At 46.7% G+C, this 26,262-nt stretch overlaps 2 protein-coding genes across 3 annotated transcripts in view; one reads left to right on the top strand and one right to left on the bottom strand.

Annotated features, from left to right (window-relative positions):
- Nucleotides 1-24,402, bottom strand: part of shisa9a (shisa family member 9a) — an 84,135-nt gene extending 59,733 nt beyond the window's left edge. The window contains exons 1-2 of one of the 2 annotated variants that reach the window (XM_015360489.2): nt 23,422-24,402; nt 18,333-18,460 (exon numbers count right to left, since the gene is read on the bottom strand). In XM_015360489.2, the coding sequence (XP_015215975.1) occupies nt 18,333-18,460; nt 23,422-23,930 (637 nt within the window). In that variant the 5' untranslated portion in view covers nt 23,931-24,402. The remainder of the gene's footprint in view (nt 1-18,332; nt 18,461-23,421) is intronic. The other variant, XM_006637185.3, reaches the window with a different exon arrangement.
- The window catches only part of cpped1 (calcineurin-like phosphoesterase domain containing 1), a 174,954-nt gene that overhangs the window by 83,369 nt on the left and 65,323 nt on the right, over nt 1-26,262 (top strand). The window lies entirely within an intron of this gene.

Genomic DNA, 26,262 nt, shown 5'->3' with positions numbered 1-26,262 from the left:
TCAGCTGTTTCTTGAAAAAAAGCCAGTGTATCATAATCAACAACCAGGTAGCTTTTATTAGATTTCCAGAGTCATTTGATAAAAACTGTCTTCCATTCTTGGCTATAAATGCCTGGTTCCTGTTTCACTCTTGATTCTGAAGATCTCCTCTGGGTTCTGTCAGTTCTGCAGAGGATTTTGAATACTGGTATAAGATCCCCCTTGGTCTTCTCTCTTCAAGGCTGAAGGATTCAGTTCTGTCATTCCTTCAAGTCAGGGTATAAATCTGATTGCTCTTCTCTGACATGATTCCGAAGCAGCAGTATTTACTTTGTAAATGATACAGTAGATGGTCTTTTTAGTGTGTTCTCTTGCATTGGAGTTGTACACTTAAACTGTGAGGGTCTGTCTGAGAACTCAGGGTTCAGCTTGATATTCTGCATTAATAGATATGGGGCTGCCTGGTCATTCACCAAAAACCATAACAGGATTGAAACACGACCTTCAGTTTCATCTTGACAAACTCTTGTTGTAATCTGAGACAGTTCCTGGCTTCTCCAGGGACAGATGGATGAAAAGGAACAAGAAACTTGTTCGAGTTTACGCAGTTTATTCATTTCTGTATTCCTGAATGACTCCCCTAGCCATAATTTTGTTTTTTAACAAAGAAGAAAGGTATTGGGCTCCAGCTGTAGTAATAATAATTAAACTTAGCGGAAAGGTTTCGTTTAAGTCCATGTGGGATTCCGGAAGTTTTTGTTCCAATTAAAAAAAGAATGTTTTCCTGTGATCTTGAGGTCTTTCTCTCGTTGTTATTGTTTTTTCTTCAACTCCTATCAAAATATTTTTGCATATCAAGCTCATTAGATATTTCCAGAAGCTCAGATATGTACAGTTCACAAGGAATTATGCAAACAGCGACACAAGGAGGAGTTTTTTTGTATTCCTTCAAACAGACTCTTTAGATTGTAGCCCCAGTAAGGTGAAAGAGGAGAAAAGTTCAACTTGACATGTTTATAGATTGGTTAACAGCGCCACACGCTCTACAAAACAAATGTCACATCCCGACGGATCAGCCTCAGAATAGATATCTACAATCCCTGCCACCGTCCCGCTGATCTGCATCAAACTCCCGCGCCTGTCTGACTGCTGCGTCTCCTCCGCTGGGAGCCCCCCCCACCGCCGTGTCTAAGTGGCTCCGTGACTAACTGCTGGATAACGAGCTGTTAATTATTCCAGGAGGGGGTCCCTGGTTAGAGGGACCACTGTGATTAATTAACTGCGCATTGGTGTCACCAGTGCAACTGGCACCCCCTTGATTGTGCGTGTGCCCAAATCGTGAAGGGATGACACACCACCAACACATAAAAAAGGCTAAAGAAAGAGGCACCAGGCACAATGCAGGACAGCACTGAGGGTTTGCCTTGGTGTTCGGTGATGCTCAACTCTTCACTTTAAACTAAAAGCTGGAGTTTGCACATCACTCGGGCAAAGACGAGCCCCTGGGTGATACCTCTCGCCGATGTGAGTCTGTCCCGCCACCCGAGCCTGCAGCAGCAGAGGAGGCAAGCCAGTTGAACAGACAGCTCCACTTTCAGCATCATCGGTCTATGTGGAAAGAGCCCGTGCCTCTGACTGGCCATGAAGCATCCCAGACCTCCTCGAATATCCCATGAGTGAAGGCTGCTTCTTTGTTAATTGACTGGTACTGTATACATGGAAATCTCCCCATGCCATTTTTTTTTTTTGCTGGCTTTGCACCTGTACATGTCTTCTTACGTACATCTGAAAGAATCTGTTAAAAAGACCCCTCTCCGCAGAGAAAGATCTCACCCACTAATTACGTGACACATTGCTTTAATTACAGCTTTCTGCATCCGGCGCTGTTAAGAGTTGCACCTTCTCATTTTCGAAACACACACATTGATACTGCCCCATGAGATAATCATCTACCTCCCTGGAACCAGCAGTTAACAGCCTTTGCTATCCCTCAGCGCTTCAGCACGTCTGCAGCTCTGAATCCAAACACAAATATGGAAGAGGGCCAAATTCCACGGATGGTCCTGGAGGTCACGGGTTTCCAGTACTATTGTTAGAAGCTCCAGTAAGGGACCTAGTTATTGAGAAAGAACGCCAAAAGATTTGCCCCTAACCATCTCCGAAAGTGGGGTGGGGTTTGACAGGTGACAGCAATGGGATGCCTTGCAGCCTGATTACAGTGTGATTGCTGTCCATCTTCAAAGAGTCAAGGCCACACTCTGAGCCTCTCCCCATCCCGGTCTCTGTAATACCATACTCCCTCGCTGGACCGAAGCGGCACGTCCACCAGCCCGCTGATCTCGCCTTACTGCCCAGTGCAGTCTTCCCACTGGATAGAGGTAAAAAGCCTGAGAACGGTGCCAGGCTTTGCAATTTTTGCAATCTGGGTAAACGTTTTGACGTGCTCACTCTGCATTCTTTCTCCGTTAAACGACTGTATTTCAGTTGAACGGTAATTCTACGGGGGACAGCACCTGGTGTCATTGCTGGGCTTCTTTCATCAATTTCTCCTAAGCATACAGTAGCTATCCACCTCCTGATTCTGGTTCTTCATTAATACCAGGGGGTTACCAATCCTCTTTCAGTGACCAAGCCTCTTGAGGTTTAGCAAGTAGTCTGTGAAATGACACTGCGAATGATGCCTCATGGGATGACTTCTCACTCTGAAGGTGATAATGGTAGGTGAGACAGTTGTTGCTTTTAAATCTTCTGAAAACTTGCTTTTATACTTCGACTTTCAGGAACTGACCTGTCACCCTTACTAGGGTATGTATTGTGTTGTTTTATGGGATCAAATAATTTACCAGTTTTATTTGTCTGGTCCTGCAAAGCTCTTTGAGGTATTGCGTATTATTATATGTAAATAGAAGTATCAATATGATATGTACTTTCAAGGTGAATTGTTCATTGGGGCAAATGGACGCCTGGTGTTGTTCTTAAATGTCACTGTTGCATTATGTGATGTATATATCTCTGTGGAGATCTCATGGATCAGAGATCGGAGTTCTGCCTTGTGTAAGAGAGGGGAATGACCATAAAGGGTGTTACTGACTGCTCATTTTATCAACTAGTATGGAACCTTACTAGTTGTCCTGTATGTCCTGTATCAGGACATATTTCTTCAGACCCTCTCTTCCTGTGGTCCTGCCTCTTTTCATGCTCCCCTCTCAATCAAACACGATGGTGTGTTTGCCTTCTAGAGTAAAACTGGCTGGCAGAACGGAGGCTGTTATGTTTTAAAATGATTCAAAACCCAGATTCTTGGGTGGTAATCATGAACACAGTACTGCTTATAAAGCAATTCTTGCTGTTTAAAACGCCATTCCACACAGCATTTAAAAAGTGATTTCTTTTGAAAGCTGGTTATTAGCGCGGTGGCAGTGCTTGTGGAAGAAACAGAAGTTAACTCTGAACAGCCTCACCGGAGAGCACAATCGAATGGAGGGATGATCACAAGCTGTGCTCCCCGAGGAAAAGAGTGCTCCGGTGGGGCTCTGACAGTCTGTCTGCAGGACACAGCTCTGCTAATTGCTCCCTTCCTTCAGCGTCTTGGCTGAGAGCTCTGCATTCTCGGCTGAGAATAACAAGAACCTACATGGGAGGAGTGCTCTTCAGGACACAGACACTCAACCAGTCAAGCCCACACTCAGAATGGGGCGGGCCCTGCGGTCCCGAGATCTCTGGGTCAAACTTTTGGCTAGCATCTATATCACCCTGCAACTCACAACTGGCAGGCCACTGCAGCTCAGCAGGTGTGAGCCTGGCCGGTACCTGGATGGGAGACTCCTGGGAAAAACTAAGGTTGCACCTGGAAGAGGTGTTAGTGGAGGTGTCACCCTGCGGTCTCTGTGGGTCCTAATGCCCCAGTATAGTGATGGGACACTATACTGTAAAAAGGCAGCGTCCTTCGGATGAGAAGTAACACCGAGGTCCTGAATCTCTGTGGTCAATAAAAATCCCAGGGCGTTTCTCAAAAAGAGCAAGGGTGCAACCCCAGCATCCTGGACAAATTTCTCCCTGGCCTTTACCAATCATGGCCTCCTAATAATCCCCATCTCTGAACTGGCTTTATTACTCTGTTCTCCTCTGCACTGATAGCTAATGTGTGGTGAACGTATTGGTGCACTCTGACTGCTGTTGCATCATCCAGGTGCACACTGGTGGTGGTGGAAGGGACTCCCCCATGTCCAATAAATCTCTATGTAAGAGTAAGGAGTTATTATTATTAAACCTGTGATTCCTTGAGCTATGAGGTAGGTGGTGAAGCCGTGTCAGAGCTCTGTGGATCTGTATACAGTCAGTGCAGCAGCCGGCTCTGTGGCTTTCAGAGCTGCAGTGACAGCTGGATGGGTCCTCCAGCCAGGTGACATCGCTGCTGTAGCGGCTCCGTGCAAGAGCCTTGTTCTGTGCACACGCACAGTGGGTCTTATCTTGTCCGGGACGCAGAGATGAACCCCGTCAATCAACAATTAGTGATCCCAGATCCAGGGGCTTGGGGGCAGAAGAAATAAAGCAAGGGGCAATTAAAATGTTTCCACCGTAGTAAGCGCGAAGAGCTCCTGTAGCGTTTTCCGATTTTCCCGCAAAAGAATTCCAAGTTCAAGAGGTCTGGCTTGGAGTGCATCCCTTCAGCACACCCTGGCCCACAACAGCAGGAAAGCTCTGCCCATGGAGAGGGGAGCCATTAGTTATGGATTCCCAGAGGTCTCCCTCTGCAGAAATCAATTCTAGACCGATAGAGTTTCTTTCTTCCTCTTCACAAGCACAGAGCTCTGATGACACAAATGGCTTTTCTTGACAATGGCTGTTTTTTCATTCATGTCTGTGCTCTTATGCCCCATATTGACTACAAATGATATCTACTTTCCCGTATTGATACCGTATCTGCTTGCTCGTCCTTCCAGTAAAACTGCTACTAAAAATGTCAACAAAGTATTCAACGCGATCACCTCTTTTTTCCCCTTTTTTTCTGATCTTAAAATGTGTTTCCTGCTGCGCCTGCTCCTGGGTAATGTGTGACAAGAGGTTCTAAGGAGAAGCTAGTCTCATTGTAAGGCTGAAAGCTGGGTACTGGACTTTCAGCTGCAGAGAGCTGATTTCACCTCAGTAGTCTTAGCTGGGCCCATGCCACAGGCAGGGAATTAATTTTTCTGTACTTTGATCCCATATGAATTAGTACATTACCAATCCTGATCAGTGCAAGATTTCCACATGCAAAGAGTATATTCAAATTGTAACAAAAAAAACAACTAAACTTATCAAAAAGTAAAACCTTAAAAAAGTCAAATATTATTGTAGCACCAGCAGTCCTGCTTTCATTCCAAGTCCTCCCTGGAAATCTGAGAAAAAGCCCTGCTGCCTCCTGGGCTTGTGCCAGGCATTGGATTGTGCAATTTAATTAGAAAAGACCAACTCTAGTATCTCCCCGCTCCTGTGTTGAAGGGACAATGCGCCATCCAGAAAACTCAAGGATTAACAAAACAAATCCCAGATTTCCCAACAAAGCAGCCTTTCTCCCCGTGAGGAGACTTTCAGAGTGCCTGCTCTGTGAAAAAGTCTTTGATAACAAAAGAGTGGAGAGCAATGAGCTGGAACAGGACCCCTCGCGACAAGAGTGCCAAAGCAACTAATAGGACACACATTGGTGTCCACAGAAAAAGGGAGTTCTGTTTATGCAGGCAAAAGCTTATGACAGTGAAGCCAGTCTTGCGTATGGGATGGACTCTGGTAAGTAAAGAAGGGAGGGCACATGAGAGATATAGTGGGTTCTCTCACATCGGCTGCTTCCGATCCCAGCAGTGTTGTTTAGGAAAACCAAGAGGAGCTAGGATAAGCCAACAGGACCTTTTATTGTGTTTTGAATGGGAATTTCCCTGAGACAAAGGGGGGAGATGTGATTTTTAAGGCTTCACAGAGCGCTGGACGCTAAGAAGGAGAACCTGCACACCACGAAGAGTCTTTACCTTTGTCCACTTTGTGGGCGCCCCCAGGCTTTGCAGCCGAAACATGCACGCTGGCCACGAGAAATCTGAGCGATGCACAGTGGGACTGAACTGAGCTCCCAGCAGCTAAATAATTATCTGTCCCGCTCTGGGTGAGAGTCAAGCCTAATTCTGCTCCGTCTTCACACCAGAGGTTGTCCGTGTTCTTTAAGACGAAGAAAGCTGTGAAGTGAGCTAGACAAAAGCAATTTAATAAGCAATTTCTTCTATTAAGCAGCCCACTTCATACTCGCGTTCCTCCCTTCAGCTCTGACCAGCGAGGGGTGAGCAGAACCAAGTTGTCTTGCTGCTCCTCTTGCCAGGACACAATCTGATAGAAGACATCTGAGCAATTTGGTGAAATACTATTTAGTATTTGAAGAATTAAATAGCATCCTGTCGTGGAGGCCCTGAATTTAAGTATGTGTTTTCTTTACCCTATTCAGGGTAAAAGGTTTCATGTTCCATAATCCGAGATTAAGGCAATGCCGATATCTCTTGGAGAGTGGAGAACTGTGGAAAATCTGGGGAGGAACGGAAACCAGTCGGTGTGAATGACATAGAAAGTCATGTTTGTGTTGTGCAAAGCCAGCATCTGGTGATCATTCGCGGGGTATTGTACACGGCCGGGAGACTCTGGAATGCTCTGTGCTCCAGGCTGCCTCCCTGCGCTCCAGTGATACAGTCTATGTATTATTCATCTGGCAGGGCTGAGAATTCCACTAAGCACCTCTTCGCTTCACAGTTAATGGAAGCACTAAACACCACCACTCAGAAAGCCATTAAACCACTCTTTAAATGCAAGTCCACGTGCGTGCAACAGTGTCTACGTGAGAGCAGCCTCCCTCGAAAACTTCTGAAAAACACACGGCTCATCTTTGAACCTGTGCTGGAGAACAAGATCCCATAGTTTTGGAATGCAGTGGTTAAGAATGACAACAGCCAGGTGTAGCTTAAAAAAGGACACCCGAAGAAGGCTCCACAACCTAAACGTTGTGTTCACCAGTCACAGAGCTTGGACACAACAGCATCCTTTTCGGTTGCACATCTCATATCTTTGGACAGTTCATCGGTGTGTCTGAATGCAGTAAGGCTCCTTGGTATGCCCATTACCAGAAATGGCTTTTGAAGTTTGAAGAAAATCTCTCAGGACACTTTTGCCAGAAACTATAGAAGACAAATGGCTAGGACAGCAATCTGCAAGCATGCAATTCCACTTGCAGTGCAAAATTCCTGGACTCTGGAGTTAAGGAACATGTGGAAAGGAGGTGCCTGAGAGAGTCACTGTGTAGTGTGAGACACGATGGATGGAAAGATATTTCCAGGCACTAATTACACTTTAAATTCACTGCGCATCTCACAACACCAGGAGCCGTGAGAAGTCGTATAAAATATTTAATGCGTATTTAGCCTTTAAATAAAGTTACCGACTGCATTTCCTGCTGCACAGAGATTGACTTTCTTAAGAAGCCACCTAATTAGCAAGATGTTGCATTTTCTGCATCTTACAGTTTTGTTTTGTTGGAAAAAGCGATGACACAAGTCCAAAAGTATTAGTATTCTCATTACTCAGTTAGTAACCATGGTAATGAAGACTACAGGGTGCAATCTGACAAACTTCTGAAGCCCAGCCACACTTAGGCATGATGACCCAAACTCTCCCTCATTACTGGATACACAGCAAATTTAATAACACAGCACATTTTAAGGGGAAGTAAAACTGCTAATGAACTATATGTGACCAGAATTGCCTGTAATTAACGTATTTCTCATTCGGAAACCCAATTGCATACAGTATTGACAAATGAGAATACAAAAACAAGTTCCTCATTTCAAAACAAGTTTTGAAACGCCGTAAACATTCTTAAAGATATTGCATCACTTTTGTTGTAGAACACAGAGCTAAGCGTCTGAGCAATTTACAGTTTTCTTAGAGCATGAACAACATTCCCCTTAGTTGACCTTTCCACTGTGCTGGAAGAGATTGGTGGGCTACATTCATACTGTACTTCCCCACCTGAAATGTGTAAGGACATGCACAGCGCCAGCTGGCAGCGATACAATAAAAGCACAGTGGTGAGTGGCCCTGCCCTTTTTCTTGGCCGATAACACAGTCTCATGCTACAGTACATGTCCGTCATGGTTGTAAAAGTAAAAACAAGCTTCTAGCCGAGAAAGCCATGATCAAACACTTGATTTCACCCGCTGAGCTGTTAATGAAAAGATCTCCAATTCAACTTGTACGTAACTCAGCAAAAGTAACGGAAGGTGAAGCTAAATGCTGGGTGAATTCAGCCCCTGGTGTGAAAGAAAACTGCGGTCATTGCAATGAGGATTCCAGTGTATTGCTAACATCTGCACTTACTGTAATGCAAACCCTTTACGGTGTTTTCTACATTTGCATTATGGAGAGCCCTATTCAAATTCACGTAAAGTGATTTTAACATGTTTCAAAGACAGAATTAAATACGCTGTAAGTGTGTCATATATGCAGAGGCAGCAGACTTTGTCATACATAGGTGTGACACAGATGTTGCGCATTCAGACTTAGCAGCGAACAGCATATCAGCTGTTCGACTGACACTGAATCGATGGCGGTGCAGAGAAGCTTCTCCCGCCAGCCTTCAGGACCGCGGTGCAAAGACTTTCTGATTTGGTTGGTCTGCAGAGTTTTGCACCTCTCCAGGTTCTCGGGGTGACCAGTCCCTCCTGCTCAGTGGAGTCGAAGGAGAAATGGTCAGGCCGCTGACCTCTCCACCTTCCAGCAGCTTTGATGTGTCCCAGAGAGCCGTGGTCCCAGTGCTCAGCACACAGAAAGGGGGCCCCTGCTCTCCATGGCTCTTGCTTTGCAAAGGTAGGGGGCAGCAGGTTTGATGATTGTTGGCATAAGAAAAAACTACGACTATGGCCCTCCTTCCCATTCAATAGACGTCTGTACGAATCAGGACGGATGATGATCACTTTCACCCCAGCTGTCCTAACATAATCATTATCAATAATCCTTGCTACGATTTCCAGAAAAATACAAATGCCATACCTAAATCAGTCTTTTTGCATCCCTCCTCCACCCCATCTCCACCTGTCCAGCTGCCCCTTGGTCACTCCTCACTTCCTCACCCTGGGGCCCAGTCTCGCCATACTGGATCTACCTCTAAGCGTTCTCCAACGTGTTTCATTCTTGGGCGTTGTTATTCCTGGTGAATTTTAGTTCACTCTATGATCTCAGTCACAACGAGACTGAAAGGCAGTTTGAAGCAAGAGAGAGGCAGCGCACTGATCACGTTTTTTATTCCCAGTTCCTTATCGCTATATTCCCCCACTTTATTTTTCCTGGGTGAGCTCGGTATGGAGCATTTCCCAGGAAAAGCCAAAAACAGCCAACGAGCTTGTGCTTGGAGCTCAGTACTGAGCTAACACAGCTGCACGGTAGAGAAGGGAGATTATTACTAAAGAAGCCGGGGTACTGAGAATGTCTTTCAGAGCGCACTACTCCGGCAGCAGACAAGTGTGTATGAAGCAAATGGTTGTTATTAAGGTTACAGTGGTGGTGAGCCCCACAGCTGTGTCCTGGATAAGCAGGCTGAAAAGGGAGGAATGCATGGTGGAGAACTGAGACGGGACAGCTGAAGCGGCTATTATCGAAATGCAGGGTGGCAATGAGAGAGAATGAAAAATTAGCTGCGATTGACTGGTTCATGGAGGCACAGGCCTGGCAGAGCTGGAGGGACAGGTAATTGAGGATAATGGGTTTATTCCGGCAGCACAGAGCTCAGAGTGACACGATGTGTCAGACCCGATCTCCTGGCTTGAGGAATGGGTACCATCAGTATAAAAAGCCTCTGTATTTATGCCCCTGGTCAAAGGAAAAACAGGATGGTCTGGAAGCTTCTGCATGAGCTGTCCAAAAACACACGCTAGGAGGGGTAGAGGGAGCCCTGCCAATAATCGTGTTTGGTCACCAAACCTGCTCTCCTCGGCCGCTTCAACTTGATTAAGGTCAGGGCTCTGTGAGGAGAAGTAACCTCGTTTTAAACAATTGCAACCCACTCTGAAACATTTTGTGCTGAGGATATCAACAGGCCTCCCTGTGCTCCTACAATAAAAGCCTTAATGGATTTAGACTAAATTGCCCAAGTATTGTAATGGCTTTTTACTGCTGTGGTCTGCAACACAGCCAGCCTCCTAGCAATCAGTTTTGCTCTCATCTCTCGTTACTCACATGCATGCAATTCTTAATGTTCCTGCATCGGTTTAACTTGGTGATCTGTTGTGTTCACCCCATTTGCCTCCTGAAAGTCAGCTCTGTAACAGTTATAGCCATTACACACACAAACTTCACAAAAGTCTGCCAAACGTAATGAGTAAGAATAAGAAGGAGGTAGTAGTATCCACAGTATTTCTCTCGGTCCTATTAGTAACGAAAGTGTTTATTATATCAGCTGGTAATTAGCAGAGTATTTTGCATGTTGACACTGCCTCATTCCCCAGTGTGCCCTTGTCTTGACACAGCTCTCTCTCCCTCTGTCTCTCTTCCTCTGCGCTTTGAAGCAGAGGCTTTGAGAAGTGGGTTTTTCATCTCCTCCGGAATTAAAAATTTATTAAATTTGAAAGTGACTTGAAAGCTGTAGCATCTGATCATATCATCCATCCAACAGGGATTTCTGTACTTGCAGGCCAGTCAGCACTGGGATTCTTCTTCATGTGTAAAAACTGTTTGTTGGTTCAGTCAAACACAGACGTGTTCGCCCTTGTGCATAAACAATGCCACATCAGGAAAAGGCACAGAGAAACAAGAAACACTGTAACAGAAATCACATTGTCCATCTGTCCATCCATTTGTTTAGGTGCACTGTCTAATTCAGGGTTGCAGAGGAGCAGAGGCCTGCCCCAGCAAGCAGCAGGCACAAGGCACATGCAGACACAGCACATACTGTACCTACGCCAGGGCCAGTTTCCCCAGAAGCCAGTTAACCTGCCGGTATGTCTCTAGACTGTGGGAAGAAACCAGAGCACCCCAAAGAAACCCATGCAAACACAGGGAGAACATACAAACTCCACGCAGCCAGCACCCATGATCTGGAATTGATCCCAGGACCACAGCGCTGCAAAGCAGGAATGCTAGCCACTGCACCACTCCCTAATCACATTTCAATGCATTAAAAATGACTGTTTAATTAGCTGTCCAAAAACAAATGTTGAAAACGCTCCCTAGTAGTGGCACAGAGTCCTGCCAATAATTCTGTTTAGTCACCGAAACTGCATGCTCTCCTTGGCTGCTTCAAACAGCTGTAACCTTGGCCAGTGATGAACTGAGGCTGGACTGAACTTTGCAGCCTAACACTAACGCTGTATTCATATAAATATCACTTCTGAGCTGCGTGTATTCATGCACAGTTGAAAGTATGTTTAACTTAATGGCTCTTGGGACGACCAGAGCAACATTTTGATCACGGCTTGTATTGGAAAGTTAACTCAACATTCAGATTTCATTCAGAGAAGACAGGAGGGAGATGGAATGGCATGATTCCCTTTTTAAAAAACAGTCTTTTCGACCTTGGGTTGCAATTGCAGCACAGAGCTTTCAGTAAAATCGTACACAACAAACACTCAGCCAAAGCTACAATCACCATGGATACCTTAACAGCAGTGAAAACAGCTACAGAAACACATTTTTGAAAAAGCCCCACAGATTACCCCAGACACAAGCCTCGCATCTCAAAAGGGAAATTTTCTCGGAATTCCTGCTATTTACGATCCTTTGCTTTGGCATATAATGGCTTCTCCTCAAACTCACAAGGTCATTTTAGAACTGAGCTCCTGCACAGAAGCTGTCGTTTGCCAATGTGGCCGAGCATCAGATAGGCCTGGGATCATCCCGTTCTGATCGCCTGGAAAGAGGGTTGTGAAAGAGAGGCCTAAAATGCTGAGTTCAGTTCAAGCTCTTAAATACAGGGGCAATTCTCTTCCCAGACCCATTCTACACTATCACCGCAGACCCTTCCTGGCAGTGGAGCCCTTGACTGCAAGAAGCTTTACTTACACACGGCAGGAGAGCTGGCTCCTCATAATAATTCCTCAAACAATTCCCAGCGCCGACTACTCTGCCCCCGTTTTACTACTAACAAACCCTTAACTAAGTTGCCGTTTGTTACCAAAGAGTGAAACTGTGGGGTTGGCATGTTTCAGAGAGCCACCGTGTGCCTGGGACGCAAAGGACTGGGTTAATAATGAGGATAAGTCCTTCTTTGTTTTCGTTAATTAGTTTGATTTCACCATTTGAGTAAATCTGTTATCATCTCCCAGCTCCTAGAAACTGATCCTTCAAAAGCACAGCATCCATAGATAATTATAATTACCTAAAAGCCACTTGGTCAGAGATGCTACCTCACTCATCCCTATTTATTTACTGTAACTGCTTGGCACGCATTTGGTGAAACATTTTCTGTCATCTACCATATAGTTACTTCCAAGACTGGAGATGGACTTGGTACTGAAGGGAGGTTTAATTATGGATATACATTTATGGAAAATGTTCTTGGCTTGATTTGTTAACTCATGACCTCCATACAGTGTTTTTCAGGATGTTTTGAAAATAGTTTTTGATGTTAGTCATGTGCTATTTTACCTCCTCCTTCACGCTCTAAGCTCTAAGCTTCTGGCGCTGAGATTAGATGCTATCTGTCTGAGAAAGCACTTACTGGCCTGGAAGGAGAGTCTACTGTGGCAGTCTGTATCCGAGTTAGTCCACTGTGCTACAGAATAAGACACAGGGCGAATGCTGCAGGATTTCAGGACGTTTCTGCTTTCGTTCACATGTGAAAATGTCCTTTAAGCCATCTTAAATGTTACTGCTGCTCCCCTTGCATCTCTCCAGTGTTTCTCATCCCCTGCACAGCACGTCTGAGTCTCCAGCACCAGCTGGCAGGGGCACCCAGACCGTTAACGCAGGGTCGCTCGTCACATCACAGCAGGTGTCCACAGGCTACCTGACAGGTCTGAAATCATCCCCTCGTTTGGACAGACCTGCTTCCCCGTTCTGGATCAGAGCCTAGAGTGCTGGAGGGCTGCGAGCGAAAATGAGACCCCACGTCTCTCGGTGATGGTTCCCTGGGGAGTCCTCCTTGGGGTGCTCTCGATGATTAAAGACAGATATGTGTGCTTACCCAGCTGTTCGACCATACTCTCCTTCAGGCCTTCAGGGCTGGTGACAGCTCTTCATGTCCCACTCATTTAGACGCATAAATATTTACACTGAACGTCGTGTGTGGAGTGGAGAGCACGGTTAATTGCAGGGATGATGGCTGCTGTTATATTCCTTCTCCAGTTCCAGCCAGGTGGGACACAGTCCAGCTCACAGGAAGCTCAATGTCAAATGCGTCCTGGGAATTGCAGGCATTTTGACGGCTGAAGAGATGATGAGGTCTGCTAGTCGGAGAACGCTTTATGCCGAATAACTAGACAAGTGAAAGAAAAAGACCGTGCAGTAGTATGAGACGTCTGAATGGTTCGGGCTGGACAACACACTCCGGTGGTGACAGAGGGGGCATTTCCATTGAACTGATTCGCTGATGTTTGTTTTGAGTCGCACAAATGAAGTCAAATAAATGCTTCTCAGTCAAGAAGCAGCCGAATCTGATTGCGATGTTGAGTGATTGAAATTCTAGGCCTATACTGCGGCTCTTTTGTTTGCGAAAGCCAAATGAGAAGAATTAGAAACTGGCAATGAAAGCATCCATTTGAATATTGAAAATGAACGCTTTCAAGCTAGTTGCCACTCATTTCCATGACAAAACATCAACACGCATTGAGGAGAATCTCTGTGTCGCAGATGTCGCCGCGGACAGTTATCGTACACTCTCTCAGTGTCTACCGTTGCAGTAAAGAAGACTTTTGCAACAGCTAGACAAATTCTCCATAGAAATGCGTATTTTGTACTTTCCTCATCAAAGCTCATGGCAAGGTGCGTTATAGCACACCACCACACGAATCAATTTAGCATTGATGAGGCTAATGGCAACAGGAGACATTTCACCTTTATTAACCTGCTGCTCATTCAGGATATTGAAAGTTCACAGGTTATTGTGAGGACACCCCCACTCGTGTTACTTCTCCCAGACTAGTAGCCACACAAGTTCGATTCTTGTACTGTACATTCTCCTAAAGCTGCATGCCTCTTAAGCCTGCCTTTCAACTGGACCTGCTGCTACCAGGTATGGAAACATGTGGTCTTGAGGGCTTCTTATGTGTCAATAGTAGCTGCAATATAATGAATCCAGACTCTCCTTCACCTCTCCACTCAGGCAGAGACTTGAGGGAACATATTGCATTCCTGGATGATGATGATGAGTTTGTATTTTACCAGGCACCTTAAGTGTTGGGGATTTGCAACAATTAATTAGTGCAGTGTGTGAAGGATAAATGAATTGCTTCTTCACTCATTACAGTGAATGGAAAGGCTTTCATTATCAGAAGCAAAAAGGGAGCCTGTGAGTTTTTGCATGCGAAAGCAGAGGTGTATTTAGATGCCAGGGGTGGGGATGCTGCAAGCAGTGACTTGGTTTGTCTGCGTTCCATAAAAGGCCAGAAATGTAAGGAACACAGTGCTTTCAAATGTGGGCCAATACTCTGAGAAACCATTCAGAAACAATTGAAGCAGAAATATTGTCAGACATTTGGAAAGGACAGGGACTGAGTAGTTTGAGCATTGGCAGGGAATTGTTGTTTTTTTCCTGAGAGCTGTTCAAACTAATTTTTAACAGACAGCAACAATCTGGCATCAAGTGTATTGATGCACAGTCACAAATGCCTTGGCATTCACAACTGTCCACCAGCGCTGAACTTTTCTTCTCATATACCACAAGCCTTCTGGAGCCCATGACTGTTGCCCATGAATCACCATCAAGTGGACAGTGAGCTACTATGCAGTAGTACAAGTTGATAATCAGGTGCGATTACCTCATTAATCAGGGTCAATGTCTTCAGGTGCAGTCATAGGTAGACCTATTGCATTCTGTTAATTTATGTAATTGGCTCATAATCACTTAATTGACCCTGCTGCTCCAGTTCATTTAATTATACAAGGATTAGTTGGAACAAAGACCGACAATGGAATGAAACTGAACTGGCAGCAAAATTTAGCCCTTTTCGATTATTTTATGCCCTTGCTGGTGAAAGAAATACACAGGCTTCAGTAATTCGTCTCTCCCCACTTCCTTCGCAGTATTCTGTCCACTGACAGGCACCCTGGGCTGGAATAGATCAACTTTTCCACACTACTCAGAGAGCAGAACCCACATTTCCTGTTGCATAACGAATATGACTAGAAGCAGCTGTATCGACAGGCCTAGCCACTTTCCTGCGTGTCCTTAATTAGTTTTATTTGTGGTATTATGTAAGAAGCACACAAGGCTGATAGCATTTCCAATAATAAAACGAGAGCATGGCATCAATCAATTAACAGATAATTGCTATGTCTTTTGGTTGCTTATCTAATCTGCATATTAGCAGCACAGGGCACAATGATCATTTTATATTACTTTATAATCGCAGTGTATTATGATTTGAATTGGCTTTTACCCCCTCCCTTGAGGATGAGAGCCAAGAACTGACCCTGGTCCTCATAGTTACTTGTGTGGCTGCTTCAGCAAAGCTCTGAGAAAAAAAACACCCTTACTAATGCACTGGTTCAGATTCAAGTGAAGAAAGACACGTTCTTGCTTCTTTAGGAACACTGCAGACATACAAATATTATCTGCTCTGCTCACAGCGGCAAACGAGCTGAATATTTCTGTCTCAGTGTTACCTTGTTCCAAACTGAAAATGGTGCAAGCTATAAAGCAAAGCAAAAGCCTAGGATATTTATCAGTCTTGCCAATTTTCTTGGTTTGTTATTTTCTGCAGGCGCGGGATGTTTGAACCCTTCGGGGTAAAGTATGTACTTTTGCAGGATGAGCTGAAAAAAATGAATGCCCAGAAGCCGTCTGTCTTTGCATAGCAACCTGACAGATCAAATCAGGGGAATTTCAGATTAAAGATCACCATTACGACAGCTGAAAATGATATGATCAGTAAAATCCCTAATAAGGCCTCACCCTGAAGCGGTTTATTTATTTGTGTGTGTTTTTACTGATATCATCTAGCAGCAGAAATAGTTGTTGTCCTATAATTACTGTTGGTGTTAAATGATTAACATACATGTCAGCAACAGCTGTTCCTGCCCACGGGACTAACCAGAAATAGACGGTTCACACAGCGTCTTCTCCGCGGTGTAAACACTGCAGTCCGTTAAGAAGCACCGCACAGACTTTCACAGGTGATGGAATGATGAACAGATCACAACAGATCAACATGATTTTAAGATCCGTCACAATATTTCAGATATACAGGTTCTGCTTTCGAGGCCGAATTGCAATAACGGGGAGTATTGCAGTTCATACAGTGTATTTAATAAATAGCCTAATTGGAAAGACTGGTGTATCTACAGGTTAAAAAGACAAATATTTCAGCCTCGCAGGCTGTCAGGCTGGTGCTGATTTGTTTCGTTCAATGGTTACTGGTCCCTGGCTTGACACCCTTGGCAGTCCGTTTGCTGAACTCTACACAAAACCAGCGAGGGATGATTACTGGGTGGGAATCAGAGCAGCTGTTTCTCAGCTGAAGTCCTCTGCCAGCCCTACTTAGCTCTTCCTGGGCAGTCCTGCTGTGACGTCGCCTGTGGGAAAGCTGCGCCCCTGACCGGGAAAGGACTCTTCCTGTCACATCCAAGCCCCAGACAGCTTGCCAAGCGTGACACGCCACCGTCCTGGCCAAGGTGCGTCGGCGACAGACACCGCGACGAACACAACACGCTAGAGACCAGTCCATCGTCCTCTCCTCCTCCTTCCCCTCTTCGTCCAAATCTTCCCTTCTCTCTCCTCTCTCAGCCTCTCCCTCTCTCTCCATCTGCATTTCTGCTGCTTCGCTGGGAAGCATAAATCAATAACCCAGCTAAATTCTATATTGAATACAAAACATATAATCAGATCATTTTCCCTAGTTTCGTTTCCATCACCAGACAACAGCCAATATTTGTTGATTTGCTGGCTTCCCCAGATTAAAATTTGATATCCTAATCAGCTGTTGCTGGTTCAATACCTCACCCTAATCACATTTTATGCACCTGGTGGCGAAGAAATCTACTCCTAGTTGTAATCCCTGGAAAGATTTGCATTGAGTCAGGCATTCATTCCCCTGGGGACCGACTACAATAAGTTGCTTTATCAGTCTAACCACTGAAGTAATGTCTTTACACATTTCTCCATTCTCACTGTATTTCCCAGAAGATTGTTCGGAATCAGCCGTGCATAGCCCTCGACCTCAGAGGTTTCGGAGCATGCACGCATCCATATCCATTCTCAATAACTGGTTAGCGCAACATGGGATCCCAGCGAGCTGGACCCCACGGAGGCAGACATGGGATCAAGGCAGGATGCGCTTGGGATGAGATGCCCGTCCGCAGAAGGATACTCGCAGAGATATCACATACCCTTGGCCACGTTGCTTTGGGCAGGAGGAGAAAACCGCAACACCCATGGAAAACCCACACAGACACGGGAGGGACATATTAACGCCACACAGAAGGCACACGAGGCTGCACTTAAACACAGGGTCCAAATGGTGTGAGGCAACAGCGCTAACCAGCACCCAAAGGACTTCTTGTACTGATCTACTTGCGTCTTTAAACTCCCTCCAAAAAAGCCTGTCTGTGTGTTCTCAGCCACCTTTTTCCAACATCAGCAATTTACAGAACACTTTCAGCAGCTTTGGCCTTGATCTGACAAATGCATTGTCTTAAATGAGAGCCTGGCTCTTAACACATTAAAGCACAGCCCTCCTGATTGATAATTGGGCCAGAAACGCACATCTAATATCAAAGAAGGGTGCTGTGCCACCTGATACAAAGCTACTTCTCCTTGGCTCAGCACACATTCCTCGAGCTTCCCAAGAATGAGCAACAGTTCGCGGTGTTTCTAATGCTCTTGGAAGGCTGGGTTCTGCAGCTCCTTTGCAATACAAGGTCGTTAATCTCTGCGAGCGCGTTCACGCGGCATAGAGAGGACACCTGTTGAAAGCCAGCCGCGCTCTCCGTTCACTCACACGCGCTGGGATCAACGTCGCCCTGTCGCTCTCTTTGTTTTTGCGCAGGCGTGACCCAGAAGACCCCGGTACCCTCCCCCCCTGTAAATGTCTTCTGACCCGAAGAGCAAAGCCCACGCCCTCGCCCTAAGCCCCCTCCCCGTCGGGGCTCCCGTGCAGAACCGGGACTTAGTCAGCAAATCTGCTGCGTTCACTCACGGAGGTTGTTGACCGCGGCCCTGGCCTGGATGTTCTCGTAGTGCTGCACGTGGACCCCGAGGTTGTCCTCGCGCTCCAGATGCTCCCCCGGGCACGGGCCTTGTTGGCGCATCACGCTCGCCAGCACCCTGCGGAGACAAGACGGGGCCGGTGATCGACGCTGTTGGAGGGAACCGCCGTTCGAGAGGAGGCGGGGCGCCCACGAACTGAGCTCGGCGAGGTTTTACGCGCTGTAACGAAGCATTCTGCGCACACGGGCTAGGCTAAGCCTGCAGATCTAGCTCCTGTAGTGATCTCGGTCCGTGGCATCATACATACGCCCGTGGCAAATGTATTATTTGAAATGACCTCCTTTAAAAAGAATACGTGAAGGCCTGGCATTGACCAACAATGGGAGCTGGCAGGCAGAACGCCTGCTCAGGGTGCTAGCGAGGCTTTGCTGCTAAAACTGAAAGTCTTCGTGACGCACGCTGCTCGGGGAAATGAGGGCTACAGAAGATGAGGGCGATCCGTCAGCCAGGAGCGCAGGCTATGCGCCGGGATCCGGGGGGGAATTCTACGGGACGTTTCTGTGATAGAGGGCTTTCCTCTCTCCAGCTGGGGGCCGCGGTGCCGCCAGATGTGGCCGCGGCGCTCTGTAGCTGGCGGCGCTCAAGCGTGTTGTGTCTGTAGGGCAGTCGTCAATAATATCAGACTTAAATACAATATGGTAGCATATTGCTGTTTTTTTTTCTCTCTCTCTCTCGTTTAGAATCGCCCTATTAAAGGAGGCGATGAATGCGTTTCTCTTGGAAACGCACATGGGCGCAATAGCTTTTAACAGCACAGGCCTGCACTGCTCATTAATTCCGTGTGAATATGTTGAAAGGCCGAGTCTTAAACAAATAGTGTCCACGCTAGTTAAGAGATACAAAGATCAATCGCGTGTCTGTTCGATGAAGCAGAAAAAGATCCCCTCTGTGTTTAGTCTGGGAAGACTAATTGTGGTACCACTGCCTCAACACACCTGTGTCATCCTGTTTATACTGTACTGTATATACGGGGCAACTAAAAAGTTATCAAGAACTGATCACTTCCGTTCTTTTAAACAATCCAGACTGTCTCATTTTTCCCACGTTCTTCTCCATTTTAAGAGAAACCTCGAGCGGGACGCAGTTTCTGAGACCCGCGTCACGCGAACTTTGCGCTCGGCAACAGTTCATACCAAGCTTAAACACTAAAGCACATACTGTATATCCCAAAATACCTCCGCATCCCTGATCCAATTTACCCGTGATGTGCGGGGTCCGTAATGCTTTGATAACTGACAGGATTTCCGAGGTGGAAGACAGCCATTGCCGTATAGCTGTGTTATCTGCCTCTCTGGCACCGCTTTCATTTGCGTCAGGCTTTTCAAAGTCTGGATTAGTCGTTTGTAATTCTTTTTAAATCATTGTCTAGTTCAACAGGCGCAGAGGACCCGCTATGAAAGAGTTAGTTTGTTAAAATTAAACATTTAAATCCAACAAATTGGCCCTTGATGGGAATGTGTTTGTCTGGCGTTAACATATGCGGGCTATATGTGGAAAGAACAGTAAAAGCTATAAAAATATACTGAATTATGTACACATTCATTCGATAGAGAGAATTGAAGAGCGTACCAAAAATACACATCACATATAAAATTCAATGTACGTACAAATAACGTACTGATTCGCGAAGGTCAGTGTAAAACACATGTACCACGGCTGTTTCGTCACCGGTCTTTTAAAGTTTCTTTCCTGGGGGGTGCTAGTGAGAGAACTACGCCCCCTCCCCCGGTGACAGCAAGAGACAGAGGCAGGAGAGAGGAGGCGTTGTGTAATACTGAATATAGCCTCACTGCGAGACGAGGGATCCGTTAAAAATACTTCAGTAACGATTAACTAGTTCATAGCCCAAACAGCAATGCTTCGGAGAGGTGGGCGGCGTGAACGGAGCTCTGCAAGCGGGACGTGGTTTTAAAAAGTTAGGGCTGTATCCCTCAGTGGATCGAGACGTAGCACCGCATAAAAATCGAGTCGTTTTGGCTTTTGGCACCAAATCACGGCGCAATTCCAGTAGTTTCTGATCAGTGGCAACGCGCTCGCCTGCCGTCCCCGCTTTCCTGCCCGCGGAAAGAGGCAGAAAACCGATCAGACACAAGACGAGGGGTTTCGGAGTTCATGACCGGGCGCTGCCCCGGGTCCCGGTCGGGGGCTCCACTCACGCGCCGAGACCGCTGAGCGCATAAGCCATCGCGTGGGCGGCACGAAACGGATTATACTAATTCAGTATTAATCTTATTTTATATTTTGTAATACATGTTCTATATTTAATGTTCAAAACTTAATGGAATCCTTTCCCACGGATGTTTCGAGCCTAAAACGTTCTAAATTCCGTATTTTCACGGTATTGATCCAGATACTGTACCTCACAGCTCGAGAAAATAATGAATAATGAATAAAACCGTCTTCTGTTTTACATTAATCTACAGTATTGGGGTCAGTTTGCAGCACTCGACGCCCGGAGCTGAATCCTTACTCAGCAACAGACGTGTACCGTACACTCGGTGCTCAGCCCGCGTAGCCGAACACACAAATACTGTACAGTCACTCCGGGTTTTTGATGAGTTTGCAGTAATTGCTTGTGCACAAAACATTTCGTTGAGTTTCTTCCTCAATTCGTTTTTTTTTTGCTTTTCGGATCCTATAGAAAGAAAGACTTGGCCACAAGGGGAGGCGGGGTGTAGCCTCTTTAACAAGTCCAGAGTGCCCTGTCCGTCCAGTCCACCCCCCTGACTGGGTGCAGTCACTCTCTCGCGCTTCCCCGGGTGGGGTCTCGCCTGTGCTGTCGGCTCTGGTGACGCAACTCTGACAAACACCCCTGACATACTGTCGAACGCAGCTAAAGGGTCCAGCGAGCCGCCTGCGCAAATGCAGTCTTTTGAGATGAAAAAGCAACACAAAGGAACATAATAATAATAATAATAATAATAATAATAATAATAATAATAATAATAATAACAACAACAATGATATAGTTTATCATTTACTTAAAGTAAGAAGCAATGTTTTGTTGTCAAAATATCCAATTTCATTGAGATCCATGTCTTTGTTGAAGAATTCACCTTCGTGAAATAATCAATTAAATATTTTGGTGAATGAACGTGCCATAAGCTTAGGAATTTCAGGAAGATTATTATTATTATTAGCATCAAATATGTATCGTTTAACAATATGTACATAATTATGTACATAAGTATTGTGCTGAGTAAACCGTTGATCAGCATTGCTGGTGATGGCAGTTGTCAGTATGTACTGTATGTCTGCGAATGTGCGTACGTTAGAAATGAGTATGTAAGTGTGCACATGTGGCAGACATTGTGTGTAATGACATATGACATTTGTGACATGAGCTCTATAGACCCAGCACGTGTGAAAAGAGTAAGAGAGAGAGAAAAAAATCTAAGATTTTCCCTGCTGATTTGCATTATAATGCAAGTCAAATGTGTGCATTTATATAGAAAGCAGTGTGCAGGACAGGTTTATAGAGAATATACAGTCGTGCCCGATACAAGTTTGCAAAAACAACGTTTTCATGGAGTAGGGAGTGTGGTTGTGTTAGGATTTTGTTCTGTTGTTAAAAACAACAACAACAACAAAAAAGATTTACAAACATTTTACGTTACTTTGTTTAGATTTCAGAAAAAGAAAAAACGACCAGGGTCTGTCTCTCGTTAGATACCTTGTTCCCGTCGCAGCATAGCTTCATAGTTAATGGCGCTGGCGTAGTCTCTGGACCAAGGCCTGCTCCTGCTGCGCGGGTTTAAAAAGAATCTCTGAGATCTCTGAAAGTCTTGGCTCTCCCACCCGCTCCTCTTCGGTACGCGCGAGATTGACTTAAGGAAAGGACTCGGATCGCGAGGACTGGGCTACCTGGGTTTTGTGTAACGTGCTCAGTGCGCCAGCTCCACCTGTGCTTGTGATCTATAGATTGTGCTTTGCCACGCTGTTTAGATTCGAACATTAAACCCTTAAGAGCCTTCGGTGCGTCATCCCCCAATAACTCCATATATCCGACCTATTCAGCATGACATTTCTAAACGGGAAAATAGAAACTGAGTCGCAGAATGCTCTGTTTAAAACGCACGCTGTACATGCGAGTGTTGTTCTTCATTTTAAAAAAAGCCACTGGTTTAACGAGCTCACGTATGACACACTTTGTCTATACCGTCTGAATCGCGCACAACGAAGTCGTATTTTTAGTTCATTTTGAAAATGTCGCTGTTTTATGTTCCACTGTTCCAACAACAGCGCTAGTTGTCCGTGCGTGTGCGTCCTTTTTGGATGCGCGTGAATTAGCCAAGCAAACAAACAGCCTGCTTGTTCAAAACGAGACATCGTACAGAGACCGATTCGTGTTGGGGTTGTCTGTGGCCACTGAAAGCTGATGTCCTGTCTTGTCTTCCCGGACAACCTGTTGTGTCTGACCTAGATGCGCGTGAAAGGAATAGTGTGTGTGTGTGTACATGTACTGTATAGTGTATATTTGTAGACGGAAATTCGGCAGAACTGGAAAGCTGTGGCTAAGCTCATTTCATTTACTGGTTTCCAAACCGCGTAAGTTAAAAAAAAAATAAAGCTTTGTTTCAGTATCCTAGACACCGCAGGCTGCTTCCTAACCTGGGCCCAAGCTACAGTACCTTGTGCTCTCTGACGAGTACAGGTACAGTAGGTCTCACACACCTCGCGCCGCTGGACGCCTGTTACACGCAGAGCGCTCGGGCGGCGGTAATTGAATGATCACTGCGCGTCTTTTGCAGCAGAAATACCCAACCTCTGCAGCATTTCATGAACCTGTTAACGCAGCGGAGAGAGAACAAACAGGGTCCGTTGTGTGTGTGTGTGTGGGGGGGTTCTGAAAGTGGGTGGAACGGAGCATCGCGTGCAGCTGTTTGTTTTGTTTTTTTTTTTAATCATCGACCTCGTTCCACGCGGCGCGCGCGCGCGCCCCACGCAGCACCCCACGAGAGAGCCCGAGAGAGCCAGCCCCGCGAGCCGTGGGGGGGGGGGGGGGGGCTGGAGTTTACCTGGACATGTTCTCCCGCTGGGGCCGGTGTGCCTTCTCCAGCCCGAGCTTGGTGAAAATCCCCACCAGGGCCATGATGGCCACCACTCCACAAATGATATAGACGATCAGGTTGGTTTTATCCCTCGTGGGGTCGTGCGCGGGGTCGTTCTTTTTGTACGGGGGTCGGCCGGTCATCATCCATAAGGGGGTGTCATAGTTCTTGCAGGTGCTCTGATCCAGCCGAGAGCTCTTCACCGTGCAGCAGAAGCGAAAGCCACAGGTCCCACAGCAGTACAGGTAGTCGTCCGTGTTGCAGACAAACGGCGGGTCCCACTGCCCCATCACGTCGAAGTAGCCCAGGCATTCCTCCTCCGTGTGCGGGGCGTCCGAGTCCCCGTCCCGGGACCCGTTCAGCCCCGACACCATGACAAAGCCGTGGAGCGCTTGGCCGGACTCCCCCTGCGCGCTGCACGCCAGCGCCAGAACTTTCACCAGAAAGTAACCCAGCATCAGCCCCGCGCTCTCCATCCTGTACTCCTGCCTGTCACGGCGAACGAAAGACGGCAAGGGGGACGTGAGCACGACCTGGTCTCACCAGAAGCCCAGACGCGTATCCACAAGCAGCAGGGCACAGCCATCCGCGACGATGAGCATTTTTACACGTATGTAGAATGTCGCCAAACGCAGCTCCGAGGCGCTGTCGGTTGGCGTGCTATCGAGATGTTGGCGGCGTGTTATAGTGACGAAGTCTCGGGGCTGCAGGTCCTACACATGCACGCACGCTATCTCTCTCTCTCTTTCTCTCTCTCTCTTTCTTTCTCTTTTTTTTTTTTTGCTCAAGTGCCTCACGTGCTTGCTGTTCGCGCGGTCGGAGCTGCCTCGCTCTCCCCGCCGCTCTCCCGGAGCGCGCGCTCTCTCACGCAGCTCGCTTTGGACTCGGCGGCGCTCGAGCCGAGCGACACAGATCTGAGAGTGAGTGAGTGAATGAGAGAGAGAGAGAGAAACAGAACCTGGCGAGGGAGGGAGGGAGGGCAAAGGAGGGGGTGGGGGGTGGTTTGGAAAAAGGGAACAACGTGCAATCTGTCTGTCCTGCAAGATCAGACTGCGCAACAGCTGAAAGCCGACTAAACAATTCTCCCCCCGTCTGTTTCCCCCTCTTAATGGCTGTGATCATCTTCAAATCGGAGCCGCAGGGTCGCCACGGCCCACGTTGCCCGCCCACCTTACTTTCGGTCTCCACGCACACGTGTACGGGGTCTGCTTCCCCGTTCCCGCTCGCTCACCACCCCGCGGTCGGGGGTCCGTGTGCGCGGCCGGTGCAGTCGGTGCAGAGCTCTGCTCCCATCGCGCAGAGGAGCCCGGAGCGCCCTGCCTGACGCGGCGCTCACCGCGGCGCAGAAGTTGCCGGACCTGCGGCCGGACAGCGGGTCTCTGGGTCTCCCAACCCGACGGCGCGGTGGGTGATTAACAGCGCTCGCCCACCAGGAGTCTCGGTGATCGCGTTTATAAACCACCTCCTGTAGTTCGGTCAATTGATTTATTACGGGCTCGGGTTAAAAATATTTTAGGAGACTTTCTGCTTGGTTTCTTTCTTTTTTTTTTTGCTGAGTACTTATCGAAATACAAATCGACGCAAAACTGTGATAGGGATTCACAGATCAACAACATAATTTTATCAGTAATAATAATAACAACAACAACATTGCTTGAGGAAGTAGTCCACTCACCTGTGTTTGTGATTGTTTTAACTCTGCATTGCGCTACTATCTCTACACATCTGACAAAAGTAGAAATGACATAGTGCTGTGATAGTATATAATGATAGAAACCAAACATACATAAATGAGCTCTCTACTCTACCACTGCCTCCAGTTGTATCTTTGTGTGCCGGCGCTGGTTAATCGCTCTGGTTGATTCTATACTACTGACCACGGCCGCTCAACGTGTGCGAGGTGCTGACAAGCCCGTCTTCAGTTTTAAGTTGAAGAATGAACAGGAGATAATGCTGGTCTCCTGGCAAACAGATCGCGTTACTGCCGCCGTCATAATCTTAGCCCACAACGGCAGCTTTGGTACAAGAGGGTGCTAGCGGGAGTTTCCAATAAAAATCGAAAGGATCATGGATAAAGGTACAGAAGGAATCTTTTCCGGCGCTAAGCCGATTTCCAGAGATGCGCCGTGGCGGACGCACTGCACGGGAGAGCGCGGCCAGTCCGTGGAAGACCGGCCCGGAACAGGTTCACCGCTCGGCGTGGTCCCAGGGTCAGAAAACAGAGCTGGCTCCGTGCGTGGGACGATCAAGGCGAAAACCGATTTCACACACTAGTATATCGACTTCATGAACTAGGTTACACACACATCTGGTGTGCTTTAACGGATCACGTATTTACTTCGCGCTTTACAATGATGTTTTATAAAGGCAGAGGAACCCCAAAATGTGTTTTCTAAAATTTTTTGACTTTTTTTTTTGTTTTTTGTTTTTTCCTGTTTGTGCTAAAAGAAAATGAGTGCACCGAGCAGACCACCTGATGGAGACCAGACCAGCTCCCTCGGTCTCAGAGAGGAGCACCGCAGACGCCCTGACAGGGTTCATTAAGCTTATAAATAACGACTTCATTCAGAACTTCGATCAATATGTATCTGTTTCTATTTGATCTCTTTTAAGGGTGACTCGATTCGATGAGAGTGGAAACAATCGACGCGAGAAACTAGATTATGCGAAATAACAGTTCCACACGACGAGTTGATTTTCGCAACTAGCGAAGCAGTACAGGAACGTGGCGACAGAGCATAAGCGAAAAATAAAGATGATTGAATTATCACTGCGTGCCTTCCTTTGCGTCTAATGTGTTTCAGCTGT

This window comes from Lepisosteus oculatus, chromosome 19, assembly GCF_040954835.1.
Source record: "Lepisosteus oculatus isolate fLepOcu1 chromosome 19, fLepOcu1.hap2, whole genome shotgun sequence".
In the NCBI taxonomy this organism is placed as follows: Eukaryota; Metazoa; Chordata; class Actinopteri; order Semionotiformes; family Lepisosteidae; genus Lepisosteus; species Lepisosteus oculatus.
The sequence above is the reverse complement of the archived record's forward strand: the minus strand, read 5'-3'. Positions and strand labels throughout refer to the sequence as shown.